This window comes from Orcinus orca, chromosome 14 (assembly GCF_937001465.1).
Source record: "Orcinus orca chromosome 14, mOrcOrc1.1, whole genome shotgun sequence".
In the NCBI taxonomy this organism is placed as follows: domain Eukaryota; kingdom Metazoa; phylum Chordata; class Mammalia; order Artiodactyla; family Delphinidae; genus Orcinus; species Orcinus orca.
Window position 1 is genome coordinate 63,349,490 of NC_064572.1, and position 16,362 is coordinate 63,365,851.

The window sequence follows — 16,362 nt, forward strand, 5'->3', positions numbered from 1 at the left end:
GCCGCCCCGCCCCGCTCCACCGAGCCCGGCCGGGCGGGCGCTCGGAGTCCGCAACCGGGAGCAGGCTTGGGAGCTGGCGGGTCCGCGGCAAGGAGGTACCGGCTCTGGAGCAGAAGCCGGGCGGAAGCTGGAACGGCGGTGCAGGTGGCGCTGGGTGAGTGAGTGGTGGGGCCGCGGAGGTGCAGGAACTCTCGCCTGCCGCACACCGCCCCGGAGCGAACTTTCCCGATCTGGGGAAGCTGGGGATTGGGGTTGAGGAGGGGGGTCCCCGGTCCGGGGGCCGCAGGCCAGGAGTCTGAACAGGGAACCTACACGGAAACTCACACTGACGGGCCCACACACGCGCGCACACAGACACACACGCGTACTGGAGACACACGAACACACGTGCATTCCGGGGCGGACGCGCCCAGTGAGTTAACGCTAGTAGTCCGTGGAGCAGCGCCACTGGCCCGCGAGGACCCCCCAGCGGGCAGGGCGCGCTGCTGTCGCGTACTTGATGGGGGTGGGAGGAAAGAGCCGCCCAGTGACCGCGGATGGGGGCGGGCCGGGTGGGACACCTCCGGAGGCTCCTGCTTCCCTGCCGCCCGCAGGTGAAGACTAAGACGTAAACAGGCGCTGAGCACGTGATCGCTTCGCCCACCAGCGGGCTGTCCTCCCCCCACCCCAGCCTCGGGGCGGGAACCTCCCTCCGCGGTACTCAGCAAGTTTGCCAGGTATCTTGCCGGGCTGTATTTCATTCTCCTCCTGGAGGTGATCAGCCCTCCCCCAGGAATGGGAACACAACGCCCCCTGGAGTTGGGGTAGCGCAGGAGGACCAGAGACTGTTGCGCTGGGGTGGGGTTACCTGGGTTCCTCGTCCTCCTTCTCCGGAACATGGTGCCCCCATCCCTGAAAGTATCCCTGAAGGGGGTGCTATTCTGGATGGCAGTGTACAGCAGCCCCCGCCCGGTCCTCCAGCCCAGGGAGCAGCTGCGGGAGCGCCTGTGGGTTCCCTTCCTACTACCACTCTTCCTTGCAGAACTGGGAGCTCCTACCCCCAAAGTAGAAGCAGAAGGCCCACTCATGCAAGAGTGGGAGTCCCCCTTCCCCAGAGGATGCATGAGCGTACACATCACCTCAATACCAGAGTGGGCCTATCTCCCTCTGGTAGAAGGGAGGACGGCCCCCCTCCCCCCAGGGAATGAGGTAGTGGGCAGCGGCCCTCGGCTTCCCTCCCTGCCCCACCCCCCACCTCTACACACTCGCTGAGCCCAGCTGCTGCCGGAGCTTCTGGGCAGGCTGCCAGAAAGGGGAGGAGGCTCCTGGTGTCCCAGGAGGCTGGGATCAGGGTAAGGCCAGCAGAGGGGGTCTCCACGGGGGAGGGGGGGCTCAGTCTGTTCTTGTAAGGCTGAGGGTCTAGGGTGAGCCTGAGGGTGGCTGGGCTATGTTTCCCTTTACAGGGAAAAAGAAAGAAAAACAACCCTTTCCATAGAGCTAAAAATAGAGCTGAGAGCCGGCCAGGGCTGTGGCCTGGAAGGGGGGGAATGCTCCTTCCTGAGGCGGAGGAGCTCCGGCGGGCCTTGGCCCTGGGGGGCGGGGTTAGGGGGCAGGAGGCTGTCCTTGCCCAGGGGTGCGGGCATCAGCTGACCTGACTAGGTCACAGAGACCCCTACGGGCAAGTCTATGTGTTAAAATGTTTGTGAAATACAAAGTGTATGTGTAAGAAGTTGTCTTTGTGACTGTGAATGAGACTGTCAGTGTGAAACATACTTAGGAGACGAAGTGTATTTAAGATTGTGACTGGGTGCGAAGGAACTCGAGCTGTGAAAGCTTGTGCACAACTAGGCGTGTGACACCGAGTGTTTGTGCACAACTAGGCGTGTGACACCGAGTGTTTGTGCACAACTAGGCGTGTGACACCGAGTGTATCTCTGTGAATTGGCCTGAAGATTATGGAAAGAAGGGACATGGAACCTTGTGATGGACGAGACAGACTGTGTGATTGTGGCTGTGTGAGACTGAATGTGGGAAAGATCGTGTGGGTGTTAAGACAGTGTTGTTTGCCAGAGGGTGAGAATATCCCTGACCCTGAGAAGACAGTGGAATGTTGTCGGCTGTGAGGCTCGTGTAGGCTTGGCCTGTAAGTTTGGACCAGCTCACCCCAGTGACTTTTGGGGGTTCAGGGGCTGCCTCTCGATCAATGACTTCTCTCTTAGCAAATGACTCGGAGGGAAGGTTGGGGAGCACAGAGCCGCGCTCGGGGGAGGCCTGGGCTCTAGTGGGAGAGGGCACAGTGCTGGGGAGTCGGGTAGGGACCCCCCAAGGTTGGGGTGACTGGGCTTGTTCTCCGAATAGGCCGCTAGGTGGCGCTGCCTCCGCAAATCCAAGCGTGCCTCTTCCAACCCGCTGCGGGTGGGGCAAGCACCCACCAAACCGCGGCCCCCGACTTGTGCTGGGGCGCAGGGCCCAGCGTGGGGGGCAGCTGACCCTCGGCCTCCCTCTCTGGACTCCGAAGCCGGAGAGTGTGTTGGGGGTGGGGGGGGCGGGGTTGGCATCGACCAGAGGAGCGGAGGGGGAAGGGCGGCCGCCGCGGCGCCTGGCCCTTTGTGCTCGAACAATGATCAGCAGCCGCCGGCCCCGGGGCTCGGGTAGGGGTACAGGGTGACCCACTGCCGCCTAGTCCTGAGCCGACCGAGCCTCCAGACACACAGCCGCGGCGCCTCGGAGGGAGGGAATCTGAGTCCCGCTACGTAGCCCCTGCGTGCGTGCGCCTCGCCGGACACGCGTGACACGGGGTGCCTACGCTTATCCGCGCCCCGGGGGCGGGGTCGCCCCTCGGACCCTCCCCCGCGCTGCACCGCCCACTTGGGCCGGGCGGGGCCTGGGCTGGGCCGGGCCGGGCCGGGGGCTCCCCGGAGGCGGGGCCGGGCCGGACCGGGCCGCTCCGAGTAGCGGCGCGCGGGCTGGAGCCGGTCGGCGCGCCTGTGGAGCGCTGGGGGCGGCCCGGGGCTGAGCATGGAGCAGCGCGGTGGAGGTGAGGGGGGGCCGGGGCTGGGAGGCGACCTGGGGGTGACCCCAACTTATGCACGGCCGAGGTCCCGTGGGGAGGCGGCATTCTACAGCTGCCCCCACTTTATGGAAGCGGCGGGGGTGGGAGGGGGATGGATTCCGGAGGGTGGATTGGGGGCTCCCGGCTTCCGGTCTCGGAATGGCAACTCGTGATCCCAGACTTGATCCCGCTGGATGGTCCTTGGAGTTTGGTGAGGGGGAGACTTTCCCGAACTCTTCTGCCCTCAAAACAGGTCTGTGGGAGCTCGGACCTCGGCCAGACCTCCCTCGGACCCCGGCTGGACCCAGCCCTCAGTAGTCCCCACTGGGCGGGGGGAGTGTGTGCTGTGCCGGAGCGGTTCCTCAAGGATGCTGGGGAGAGCTGGGGGTTCCCTTCCTACAGCCACAAACGCACTTCTCAAAATGGAGCCTCCACTTGCCCCTCCTTCTCTCTCGGGCTTCAAGAGCAGGAGCCGGGCTGGCTGGGCCTGGCTCTCCAGACGCCTGGCGCTGGCTCCCTGGGTGTCTGGCTCTCAGGGCCCAGCTCAGTGTCTCTTCTGGGTTTAGGGGCTCCTGGCTCCGTGGCGCGCAGGGACCCCGGCTCACTGGGTCTGCCTGACCCTGGGGCCTCTCTCAGTCTTTGTCTCTTGTCTTCTGGGTCCCTGTCTGAATCTCTCTGTCTCCTCCCCTCAGTTTCCACTTTCTCTGTGCTCACAGAAGTGGGGAAATGGAGACAGAGATGCCAGCCCCCATGGCCCCCTAAAAAGCCCCTTCCCCACTGTTTCCTCCAGGCCCTGGAGTGGTCTGGGAGAGGGCAGAGGAGGGGGTGTTCCATTGGCTTTGCTCAGGGCTGGCGCTTGTGGGGTGGACTCAGCCCCTGCCCCTGCTCCGTGGACACCAGTCACCCCAACCCCCAGCTCCCAGCTCCTCCTTCCTCAGTCTGGACACCTCCCTGGTTCTCCAGATCTTCTGACTTGAGCGGGGAGGGGGGGTGGGGGCGGACTTAACGGAACACACGCAAGAATGAAGGAGAGCAGATCAAGCAAAGACTCAACGTGTCTCTCCTCTCCCCACAATCCAGTGAGTGACAAAAACCAGGCTCCCACTCACCCAGTTGGCCCTGCGTGCCACCCAGGCTCTCACCCTCTCTCTCACATGCTCCCATGCACACACGGTGCTCTATACACACTTGTGCACCCTCATTTCCTACTCACACACTTGTGTAAGATACATAAACTCATGTATATATGAATGGACATCTAACCAAACATATTCTCTCACATAGTCACAGTCATACACCACAAATTCACTTATGTATGCGTTTGTGACTTTCACATACTTTCTGAGAGAGACACCCTATTTACACACACACTTTTGTAAGATATGCACATATGAGTTCACATACATATGCATGTATATCTGAATGTACTAATGCATCTATCCAAACATATATACTCACACATTCATTCATGATACTTTCAAACACAGTGCTCAGGTTCATGCTCTTGTACACACAGTTTCACACACACAAATAAGTAAGATGCATACACTCCTACTCCTACGCAATTCTCTGTCCACTTCTTGGCTCCCGTTCTGCATGATGACTTCAGCAGATGCCTGAGTCCTGGTCTTCAGCCTCAGGACTGGGGAGGGAGTTCCGGGTGGAGACTTGCTGTCCCCTTCCAGGAAGGAGCAGGGCCTGGGGAGGTGGAGCCCTCTTCCCTGGGCTCCAGGGAAATGAGATCTTGGAGCAGCTGCCAGAGGTGATGGTAGAGCTTCTATCCTCATCCCCTTGGGGTTACTCTGGGGAATGTCCAAAGCTAGAAGGTTTCATAGGGGTTGGCAGTGGGTCTGTGTAGGCTTCTCTAGGCCCGACTGATTGGGTGTGGTGAGGCTAGTTGTCATGGAAACAGGCATGAGCCTGCATCCACCTCTTGGAGGCAGGAGACCCCAGAGGGTACCTGTGGGCTCCCTAAGAGCTCTGAGTTCTTGTTTGACCAGCTCCACCCTTGCCGCCTGTCTGTCTGGGAGAAACTGAGGCCCAGCTGGGGGAGGCTGGGCACTGCCTGGCCTTAGCTCTTTGTTTCCTAATTACCATCTGAGTTGCTGACTGCACCCCTGAGGTTGCCCAGACTGCCTCTAATGAGGCCACCTGTCCCAGGGGACCAAGGACTGGTGCTGGGAGCTGGTAGAGAGGGCTCCCTCCCTAACTTGAGTCCTGGCCTCTGTGGGGCCCCATTCCGTCATCATCCCTGCTTGGTAGATTCAGTCCTCAGCCATGTTTAGACCAGAATTGGGCAGTGGCCTGCGGCCCAGGGATAATTGAGGTTCTTGCCAAGACTCGGAGAGGATGCCTTGCGGGGAGGGTATCGTTGTTTGTTACTGATGTCAGGGGGCTGTTTGACCTGGGACAAAGGACCAGGAGGAACTCGAGACCTTATATAGGGAGGGAGCTCAAGATGGAGAGACTGACACCACTGCCCTGCTCACAGGTTTCCCTGGAGGCCCTTGGCCAGGCCTGAGCCTCTGCTGCCATGGCCATTGTGCAGACGCTGCCAGTGCCACTGGAGCCCGCTCCTGAGGCCGCCACTGCCCCACAAGCTCCAGCCATGGGTAGCGTGAGCAGCCTCATCTCAGGCCGGCCCTGCCCTGGGGGGCCGGCTCCTCCCCGCCATCACGGTCCCCCTGGGCCCACCTTCTTCCGCCAGCAGGATGGGCTGCTGCAGGGTGGCTATGAGGCACAGGAGCCGCTGTGCCCAGCTGTGCCCCCCAGGAAGGCTGTCCCTGGCACCAACTTTACCTACGTCAATGAAGACTTCCGGACAGAGTCACCCCCCAGCCCAAGCAGTGACATCGAAGATGCCCGAGAGCAGCGGGCACGCAATGCCCATCTCCGTGGTCCCCCACCAAAGCTCATCCCTGTCTCCGGAAAGCTGGAGAAGGTGAGGACCAGCCCTTTCTTTGGGGCCTGGGTGGAATCAGGGGTCCCCTGGAGAAGCCAAAATTAGGAGACCTATTTAGAGGGAGGAGTGTGGGCTCCAGATTCACCAGACCTGGGTTCTCATCCCAACTCTGCCTCATTCTGGTTGTATGACCTCAGAGAAGTCATTTAACCTTTCTGAGTCTCAGTTCCTATATCTGTAAAATGGAGGTAATAGGTCAACTCTTACAGGATTGTTGGGAGAATTACATCTAATCATGTGTGTAAAGTGTTTAGCCTAGTGCCTGGCACGTAATATGTACTCGATAAGTGTTAGCTGCTTAGAAATACTGTTTTATACTTAAAACAATGTGTTTGAATTTGAGCAAGGCCCGTAACTCTGCTGAGCCTCCATTTCCTCATCTGTGGACGAGATAGTGATAATATTTTGCTTGTATGGCTGTTGTAATGATCTGAGAGGAACGTTTTAAATTACTTGACATAAAGCTGACACTCAGGAGGCCCTCAGCCAGTGGGAGCAATTGTTATTAGTATATGGGGATTGGGGACCCCGGATGGGAGGGCAGGGAGTATGATAAGGGCTTTGAAAGATTGGGCGGCCTCATCCCCATTGTCAAGTGGCACCTCATTTCAGAACATGGAGAAAATTGTGATCCGCCCAACAGCCTTCAAGCCAGTGCTGCCCAAACCTCGAGGGGCACCATCCCTACCTAGCTTCCTGGGTCCTCGGGCTGCCGGACTGTCAGGAAGCCAAGGCAGCCTAACGCAGCTGTTTGGGGGCCCTGCCTCCTCCTCCTCCTCCTCCTCCTCCTCGGCTGCCGACAAACCCCTGACCCTGAGTGGCTGGGCCAGCAGCTGTCCATCGGGAACTCTATCCGACTCCGGCCGAAACTCACTGTCCAGCTTGCCCACTTACAGCACCGGGGGTGCAGAGCCAGCCACCAGCTCCCCAGGCGGGCACCTGCCTTCCCACGGCCCTGGGCGGGGGGCACTGCCTGGGCCAGCCCGAGGGGCCCCCACTGGGCCCTCCCACTCAGACAGCGGCCGATCTTCCTCCAGCAAGAGCACAGGCTCCCTGGGGGGCCGCATGGCCGGGGGGCTCTTGGGCAGCGGTCCCCGGGCCTCCCCTGACAGCAGCTCTTGTGGGGAACGCTCCCCGCCACCGCCTCCACCCCCTCCACCCCCTTCGGACGAGGCCCTGCTGCATTGTGTCCTGGAAGGAAAGCTCCGAGACCGGGAGGCAGAGCTGCAGCAGCTGCGGGACAGTCTGGACGAGAGCGAGGTGACCATGTGCCGGGTGTGGTCAGTGGCAGTGACGGGGGTGGCATGGCAGGACATCCACAGGTGCTGGGAATACAAGAAGCATTTCTGTCTGTGCTGAGGGGCAGGTGTCGGGCTGTTGCACTGTGACCCCATCCCCACCCCAGCTGTCTGGCTTACACTGTAGAGTGGTTGACACAGCACCACCATTTACTGTCCTTCAGGCTTGAGCAAGTTACTTAGTTGTACTGAGCCTCGGTTTCCTCATCTATAAATGGGGATATTCCTGGCCTCAGGGTTATCATGAAGAGTAAGTAGGGTGAAGGGTGTAAAGTGCTTAGACTAATGCCTGGCACCTGGGAAGTGCTTGCTGTTATTGTTGTTGTTGTGTCGCTTTTCATAAAAGTAGCTGCTACTGTTGGTATTGTAATTATTGTAATTATTGAATGGAATCTACCTTCCCTGAGCCCAGGACGGGAGCCAGGGCAGTCGGTGATTGGGGAGCTGGGGGTGGCCAGGGCTTGAGGTTTGGGGGAGCCACCAGGACCCAGGCCTACCCTCTCGCCCATAGGTGTACGAGGAACGGCAGCGGCACTGGCAGCGCGAGGCCCTGCGAGAGGACGGCATGGCCCAGGCGCAGCGGGCGCAGCGGGCCCAACAGCTGCTGCAGCTTCAGGTGTTCCAGCTGCAGCAGGAGAAGCGGCAGCTGCAGGATGACTTTGCACAGCTGCTGCAGGAACGTGAGCAGCTGGAGCGGCGCTGCGCCACCTTCGAGCGGGAGCAGCGGGAGCTCGGGCCACGGCTGGAGGAGACCAAGTGGGAGGTGGGCCAGACCAGGATGGGCAGGGAGCAGGGCCTTTGGCAGCGGGGTGGGGGTGGGGGTGGGGAGTGGGTAAGCCTTGAAAGGAGGGGCCCAGCCACACCCCCTCACCTGCCACCCCCAGAGGGCCTCCCCTTCCTCACCTTTGTGAGATGAGGCTCCCCCTTTGACCTCCCTTTCTGGGTGCGGGTCTTCTTGGGCCTCCACATTTGGTCTCCTCATTGGTCTGGTCTAAGTGCGCACGTAGCCAGTAACGTTCCTATCCACTGCCTTCCCGCCATAATAAGAATGAGAATGTAGTGCTTGCTGCTCAACAGGCACTATTCTAAGCGTGTAATGTAGAGTGTATCCTCTAATCCTCGTAACAACCCTGTGAAGTGGGTGCTGTTAATATCCTCATTTTATAGGTGAGGAAAGTGAGACCCAGAAAGGCTAGAGCCAGAGATCACACCTACTCAGTGGCTGAGCTGAGGTCTGAACCCAGGCAGTCTGGCTCCAGTGTCTCTGCTTTTCACCAGGATACTGTAGTGCCTCTCAACTGGAAATGTGGGCACTGCCCTCAGTTGCTTCCACTCCTACCAAACCCGCCACCATCCAGTCCCCAGGGCGCTACTGCTTTGTGATGGTTTAAAGACCCCAGCTTTGAAAGCAAAACATCTGGGTCTGTATTCCACCGTAGCCAATTAATAGCTCTCTCATTATCCTCATCAGTAAAATGGGTATAATGATCAAACCACCTCTCCCTAAATGCCCAGCATGATGTCAGGGCCTGACACCCTGGGAGAACACTTCTCACCATCCTTTCTGACTATCTCCCACCCCCAGGTGTGCCAGAAGTCAGGCGAGATCTCGCTCCTGAAGCAGCAACTGAAGGAATCTCAGGCAGAGCTGGTGCAGAAGGGCAGCGAGCTGGTGGCCCTGCGAGTGGCGCTGCGGGAGGCCCGGGCGGCACTGCGGGTCAGTGAGGGCCGGGCACGGGGCCTCCAGGAGGCGGCCCGAACACGGGAGCTGGAGCTGGAGGCCTGTTCCCAGGAGCTGCAGCGGCACCGCCAGGAGGCTGAGCGGCTGCGGGAGAAAGCTGGGCAGTTGGACACCGAGGCGGCCGGCCTCCGGGAACCCCCTGTGCCTCCTGCCACTGCTGACCCGTTCCTCCTGGCAGAGAGTGATGAGGCCAAGGCACAGCGGGCAGCAGCCGGGGTTGGGGGCAGCCTGCGGGCCCAGGTGGAGCGGCTCCGGGCGGAGCTACAGCGGGAGCGGCGGCGAGGCGAGGAACAGCGGGACAGCTTCGAGGAGGAGCGGCTGGCCTGGCAGGCGGAGAAGGAGCAGGTGATCCGCTACCAGAAGCAGCTGCAGCACAACTACATCCAGATGTACCGACGCAACCGGCAGCTGGAGCAGGAGCTGCAGCAGCTCAGCCTGGAGCTGGAGGCCCGGGAACTCGCGGACCTGGGCCTGGCGGAGCCAGCTCCCTGCATCTGCCTGGAGGAGATCACTGCCACCGAAATCTAGGGCCTTGGCATCCAGCTCTGCGGGGAGGTCTACTGAATGCAGATGGTAGCCTCAGATCCACTGAGGGCCCCAAAGTCGGAGGGCCCCAGGGCCACTTGTCCCCTGTGATCCAGGCCTCTGGGCCTCTTTCAAGGACTCAGGGCTGCCCTGTGATTTGGATGAGCAAGATCAGACTCCTTGAAGGTCCCTGTGTTCACTGTCACCCCGAGGCTCCTACTCACTCAGCCTATTTCACTCACCAACTACTGCCATTGCCTCTCTGCCAACCCCGTTCACCCCCAGCATTCCAGCCCACCCAGCCAGGGGGCTGGGAAGAGGAAGGGGCTCCCTCATCTCCACATTCTCCCCATCACACAGCCAGAGCGAGCCAAACAGCGCCAGCTGCTCCAGATGTGCCTGCCCCCACCCTGCCCGTTTTGGGGGACAGGGCTGGGAGCGGGGTCTGATCCCCAGGTTCCAGCTCTGCAGCCTCTCTCCTGGGGTAAGGGGGCTATAGTCAGACCAAAGGAAGAACTCAGAAATGTCTTGTTTATTTGTATTTGTGACCAAGTGGCCCCTCCCCAACACCCAGGTTTATGGCCTTGTTTTCACTTGTATATTTTTCACATTGTAAATTTCTTGTACAAACCCAAAGAAAAAAATTAAAAAAAAAATTTTTGTTTTTAGAAAATGATGAGTGTGCTGGATAAAGATTACGGGAACTTGTTTGACCCCCACGCCCTCTTTTATTTGCTGGCTATTCCCCTAACCCCTCATGGAGGTCTTCCGGGGAGAAAGGGTGATGGGGGAGGGACAAATCCAGCAGAAAATCTGAGTTCCTAGTGGACCACAACATGAAATGGGCTCTTGGGGTTTGAGAAACTAGAAAAGACTCCCATCCTGTCCCTTGCACAGAACACTGCTTGGGGCTGGGGGCTAGATACAGTGACCCCCTTGAGGGCCCTATCTGAGAGTGCCTGTCCCTCACTGGGGGAATCATGAGAAAGTGCACACCAATCCTAAGCCCCAGACCTTGGGTTTCCCAACCCCCTTCCTGTCTTGGGGGGTTAGGGATAGTGAGCTGGTGACAGAGCTGCCCAGTAGCACCTTGTCCTTGACACCAAGTTTATCTGGAATGGGCAGAGCCTTAGTGACAACTGGGGAGGGAGAATGTGGGGGGAGAGGATCTGAGCCACCAGTGCGGAGCTTTGCAGGTAGGCAAGGCAAGCAGGAGTGGCAGGTTCTTGAGGCCTGAAGAGGTTAGTAGGTGAGGTCCAGGGGATGGCAGGAGGATTCTCTGGGGTCAGTGGGAAGAGTTACGGGGTAGCCGGGGAGAGTCTGGGATTAGTATCAGGAGGCTGGAAGACTGGAGAGGGCACTGGGCTGGGGGTCAGCTGGAGAAGCCTGGCATCAGCGGGAGGGGTCTGGGTATGGGTGGGAAGGGCATTAATGGGAGGTTCTGGGAGCCAGTGGGAGGTAGCTGGAGTACCATCAAGGGGTCAGCGGGCAGGGGAATGGTCACCAGGAAGCCGCTGTTCAGTGAGGGCTGATGAGTCAGAGGGTAAGGGCAGTGGGTCGGGCCTGGGGACCCTGACCACAAGCTCCATGGGCTCCCGAGCCTTGTTTCGATAAGCCCGGCGGATGGTGTCTACTGCCCGCTGGTGGGTCACCTGCTCCAGGCTCTCTCCATCCACGGCCACAAGCTCAAAGCCAGCCTGGGATGGGGGTGGGAGAATCACAGACCTCCCTCCTCAGGTCAACCCCACACCACCACCCAACCTCTCACCTCCACCAGCTAGGACACTCCTCCCCATCTGGGCTCTGGGCGGAGGCGATGGACAATGGGACTTTTGTGTTCAGAGCCGGTTGGGGGCAGGGTGGGGTGCAGACAATTGCCTTTTGTCCCTTGGGGCTAGCGGTGTAACAGGATGGGCCACCCTCAGGCGCAGGCTGGCATGAGGGGACAGATTTTTCCCTAGGTCTGCGTATCCTTCAGGCCTAACCCCGCTGCTCCCAAGCCTCCTCCCATGACCTGGTCTAAACATGTCTGGCTGGAAGATGAGCATGTACCAGCCCCGCCCCCTGCCAGAATTCAGCTCTGGGCCTAGGGAGTGGGCCTGGGTGCCCTTCACCCACCTGAAGGGCCCCACTGAGGAAGGCAGCGCCCCCAGGGAAGATCTTTTCTATCTTCACCATGGGCTGCACCTTGGACTCAATGCCCCCAGAAATGCTGATGCCTAGTGAGAGGGAGAAACACTGGGTTACCATGCAGCCACACCCCTAAAGCCCAGAGCTCCCAGGAAAACCCAGCCCTAAATAGAGAGCCCCCAACTTCTCCCAAACCCCCAGATTCTATTACTACTCAATCCTCAACTCACTCTAGACCCCAAACCTCCCAAATATGGACCCTCCCAACTATATCCTAATATCCCGATTCTTTCCCTAGTCCCAGGTCCCCTAGTTATACCCCAAAACCAAGCCCACCAACCTCACCCACACCCAAGAGCCCCCGCCCCCCAGCAGGTGCAGTCCTGCCTGGACTCACCCAAGGACTGCTTCATCTTGGATAGTGTGACGGTCCTCAGCTCCCCACTGGGGACCTTCGTGGCTGCCTCCTCGGCTGTCCCACCAGTTCCGTTCTCAGAGGGCCCTTGACTGCCCCCTGCCTTGGCCACCTGCCCATCCGTAGGTCGTGGCAGAGGAGGCCTGGCCTTCCGAGGTTTGTGGTAGCGCCCGCTGGCTGTGCTGGGAGTGGGGATAGGTGCCGGGGATGGGGAACGCCTGCGTCCGGGGGACTTGCCTCTGCCCCGGCTGCGGCTGCAGCTGCGGCTCTGGCTTGGGCCCTGGCTCCGGCTCTGCCGAGGGCCCTCTAGGGTCAAGGGTTCTGTCAGCAGCCAGTTAGGCCTTGGGGGCCGGGGAGCCACGGGGGGTGGCTGGGGAGGGGGTGTGCAGGCGCTTCTGCGTGAGATGAAGGCATCTACTGGCACATCCTGGAGAGGGGGGATCCCTTTATGAGGGTGGTGGGAGGCAGAGGCACCCAGGGAGACCTGGAGGCCCCCCAGACGCTCCCTCAGCTCCCCATCATCTTCCTCCTCTGAGAAGCCGTTCACAGGAAGTAGGTAGAAGCCTCCACGACTGTCTGGGGAAGAGGGCCAAGGTCAGGCCGCCTTCCCCTCAACAGCCCAGACCACCTTACCAGACCCCAGTCCTTGCCTTTGTTGGTGTAGGGAGACCCAGGCCTGGGTTTGCTCAGGCCCTGTGGCAGCGTGCCCGGGTTCTATTGCAATAGTATTTTAAAACTTTCTATTGTCATAGTTACAGTTTTATTTAAGTAACTATTACAATAGCAAGTAAAAATATGACTCCCACACCAAGCTGGTAATTTCTCAGAGGTTATTGCATAGAATGAGATGATTTAAAAAGTGAGTGGATTTAAAACCCAATTATTAAGGGGCTTCCCTGGTGGCGCAGTGGTTAAGAATCCACCTGCCAATGCAGGTGACACAGGTTCGAACCCTTGTCCGGGAAGATCCCACATGCCTTGGAGCAGCTAAGCCCGTGCGCCACAACTACTGAGCCTGCGCTCTAGAGCCCGTGAGCCACAACTACTGAGCCCGCGAGCCACCAACTACTGAAGCCCGCGCTCCTAGAGCCCGTGCTCCACAACAAGAGAAGCCACAACGATGAGAAGCAATGAAGAGCAACCCCCACTCGCCGCAACTAAAGAAAGCCCACGTGCAGCAACGAAGACCCAATACAGCCAAAAATAAAATTAATTAATTAAAAAAATTTTTTAATTATTAAGTAAATAATAGTACAGATGGTGAGTGGACATGATGAAAATGGTTCTGGCAGACGAGGGATTTCCTTCAGGGAAACACACATACCTCTGGAGCCGCGACAGCCCACATGGGGACAAGGATGGAAGGTTCACTCTCCCTCCCCCAGCCCCCCTAGGGTGTGCCCCCTCCCCGGGCTCTGGGACTCTGACTGACCAGGCACAGGAGTGATGAGGTGACGCTTGGGCGGTGTGTCCTGCCGGGCTGGTCGCAAGGCAGGAGGCCAAACTGGTTGGAGAGGAGAGCAGGTCAGGAACAAGGCTCCCTGATGGGCCCAGCTGAAAGGGCCCAGGCAATCTCTGCCCCTCTCCACTGGGAGGCCACGCCCCCAGCCCCACCTGTGGCTCGGGATCCACAGTCCTGCCCCCTGGCTGCTGACCTGCCTGGCTCTTGAGGGCCTCAAAAGCCTCCAGCTCCACAGGCATCACCATGCTGTCGAAGCGACCCAGGTCTGTGGGGGCCACCACACCCCTGGGGGAGGGCGAGAGACGAGGGGTGGTCAGGGCTCAGTTCTGGAGGTGCCCGGAGGGACTTCAGCCCTGGAGAGGTTAGGGGAGGTATCGGGGATCCCCTTCCTGCCCCCAGGCCCTCACCACCTGATGTCCCTCAGCAGCAGCAGCTTCGCAGGCCTGTCCAGAATGGCCAGCAGGGGCCTCACCAGGTCCTCCACGCCGCCCTCATGCACGTACTGCAGAGAGAGGCACCACAGGTCAGATAGCAGCGGGGACTTCCAGAGCCCGGTGAGGGGGCATGCCTGGGCATGGAGGGACCCCACGTTTTGGAGAGGTTCTCCCCACCCCCGGGCTGTCTTATCTTGGTGACTGGGTGGAAGCCTGCAATAATAATGACAGAGCTGTAACAGCAGTAACAATAGCAGCTTTGGGCCTTTTTCTAGGCCTCGTACACACGGTCCCTCATTTAGCAACCACTCTGAGAGAGACGTCAATTATTCCCATTTCACAGATGAGGGAACTGAGGCTCAGAGAGAAGGACTTTGCCCCAGGCCACACAGATGAGGAAGTGTGAAGAGGGACTGGAACCTGAGAGCTCTGGCTCCTGCCTGCTGTGGTACCGGAAAAGGATATGCAGGGCGTGGACTCTCCTCCCCACCCCACCTCCCGGGCTGAAGGAAGGAATTTGAGCCAAAGTCTAGGCTGTGCGCCTGGCTGTCCCAGCTTGTGTCTGCACAGACCTACAAATTAGGCTTTGTTCAAGGCTGGAATGGGGACTCTGGGGAAGGGGTGGCCCTACAGAAAGCCACTCCAGTCAGTACCCAGGGTGGTGGAGGCCTTTCTGCCTGGCACTGCCCCGATGCCACCAGCCACACCCCACCGACGCAGACAAACTGGCAAACTGTATACTGGGAGCCACCCGACTTGGACAGCACACTGCCCCCTAGTGCTATGAGGGACACACATACTGGTTCCGGGACACACCCAGAGCAACCCGGGCGTGCCCAGACACAGGGAAACAGCACACCCTGGTGGCCAGAGTGAGACATTCATAAGTATCTGGAAATTCAACTGTGTGTGTGGCCCTAAACCACACACAAAATTACAGGGACCCACACTTACAAATATGGACAATACACCCCCTTTTGTCTGGAGAGAGATACACGTAATTGCACAGAACCAGTCACATATGTGCACACACTTCAAGTCCACAAACCTGTGTTCAGCTTCCACTAAGTGCCAGGTCTTGTACTGGGCAGTGGGGACACAATGACAGAGAGCCACATGCTCCAGTAAACTACAGACCACTGGCGACGGGGCAGAGGGAGTCTCAGAGGAGGGTGGGAAGATCAAAGGAGGCTGCATGGAGGAGATGGCCTTTCACTGACTCTTAAGGATAAATGCAGGGAAACAGCATGATAGCTGGCAGGAAAGGGTACTGTGGAATAATGGGTAGATAGAGGTTGAACTGGAACATGGGGTACATGGAGGGCCTCCATATAGGCTGTACAGTTTGTGACTACAGTGTGAGTAGTGCCCCTAGGGTTGTGCAATTCGTAGGCTGTATAAACCAGTGTTATATGTTATACCAAGGGAAGAGGATGTGATGTGGTGACCATGGGAAAGCAGAGGTTAGTGGATTGGGGAATCAAATCAGGGAGGGCCTTGAATGTGAGGATAAGGAACTTGTACTCCATTCTGCCAAAGATATGAGGCTGCAAGGGGGCTTGGGGAGTGTAAAGTGATCAGAGAGGTGGTTTATAATACCTGGTCTGGCGGCTGTGGGGAGATGGCTCAGAGGGGGAGAGAGAAGGGAGGCTTGGGGTTCGGGAACCACACATCCAAGTCACTAGCGGAGCTTTACTAATCATTCCAGCCAGGACTCCACCCCGAGGGTCTGATCTCTTGGTGTGGGTGGGGCTTGGGTCAGGTTGGGTGGTAGGCATTGCTCCCTAGGTGCTCTGGGGCACAGAGAGAGGCCCTCCTGGCCTGGGCAGGGTGGGAGGAGCAGAGGGGTGGAGGAACAGGAGCCTACCAAAGAAACTGATGCAGAGCTCCACCTAGTGGCCAGGACCTAGAGTTGCAGGCTCACAAAGGCTTGGTACGCACAGCCCTACATGGCGCTCAGAGCTGAGCGTGACACTCAACTGAGTTTAGCCCAGAGGTCTTTAGCTGCCCCCCAGATGCACCCCCATATGTAGCTCTGCTGTAAACCAAGCATTGGCAAAAGGATGCATGAATTAGTGTGCCTCAGTCTCCAGGTGACATACACACAGATACAACTGTACAGTTAAGTCAACACAAACTCAGGTACCCCAGAGATGAACAAATGCACATGTCACACAGACATAACACAGCCCCACAGTGACCAAGGTGAGGGAGTCGGGGGAACCACAAACAATTTCCTGAAACTCCTCAGCTTGCCCTGGTATACAGGATCACGCGTACACTGATGCAGATCGAGCACAAGGAACCCATCACAGGAAACCTGCACGTTCTTGAGACAGAGGGACAGGAGAGGGCCTTCCAATC

General features: G+C 58.7%; 2 protein-coding genes across 7 annotated transcripts in view; one reads left to right on the forward strand and one right to left on the reverse strand.

The window, feature by feature from the left end:
* Nucleotides 1-10,230, forward strand: LZTS2 (leucine zipper tumor suppressor 2). 4 transcript variants are annotated; one of them, XM_033425804.2, is made up of 5 exons: nucleotides 1-154; nucleotides 5,523-5,972; nucleotides 6,606-7,253; nucleotides 7,803-8,054; nucleotides 8,877-10,230. In XM_033425804.2, the coding sequence occupies exons 2-5, from the start codon at nucleotides 5,565-5,567 to the stop codon at nucleotides 9,558-9,560; spliced, it is 1,992 nt and encodes a 663-aa protein (XP_033281695.1). In that variant the 5' UTR covers nucleotides 1-154; nucleotides 5,523-5,564; the 3' UTR covers nucleotides 9,561-10,230. The 4 variants fall into 4 exon arrangements, with proteins under 4 accessions (XP_033281695.1, XP_049552861.1, XP_033281696.2 ...); XM_033425805.2 differs by lacking the exon at nucleotides 1-154 and adding an exon at nucleotides 2,559-3,016 and having other exon boundaries at nucleotides 5,742-5,972; nucleotides 6,590-7,253; XM_012532543.3 differs by lacking the exon at nucleotides 1-154 and adding an exon at nucleotides 2,560-3,016.
* The window catches only part of PDZD7 (PDZ domain containing 7), a 19,271-nt gene continuing 12,980 nt past the window's right edge, over nucleotides 10,072-16,362 (reverse strand). For 2 of the 3 annotated variants that reach the window (XM_049696900.1, XM_049696901.1), the window contains exons 13-18: nucleotides 13,975-14,066; nucleotides 13,758-13,849; nucleotides 13,535-13,606; nucleotides 12,085-12,678; nucleotides 11,676-11,776; nucleotides 10,072-11,254 (exon numbers count right to left, since the gene is read on the reverse strand). In XM_049696900.1, the coding sequence (XP_049552857.1) occupies nucleotides 11,039-11,254; nucleotides 11,676-11,776; nucleotides 12,085-12,678; nucleotides 13,535-13,606; nucleotides 13,758-13,849; nucleotides 13,975-14,066 (1,167 nt within the window). In that variant the 3' untranslated portion in view covers nucleotides 10,072-11,038. Of the gene's footprint in view, nucleotides 11,255-11,675; nucleotides 11,777-12,084; nucleotides 12,679-13,534; nucleotides 13,607-13,757; nucleotides 13,850-13,974; nucleotides 14,067-16,362 lie in introns of those variants that run through there. The other variant, XM_049696902.1, reaches the window with a different exon arrangement.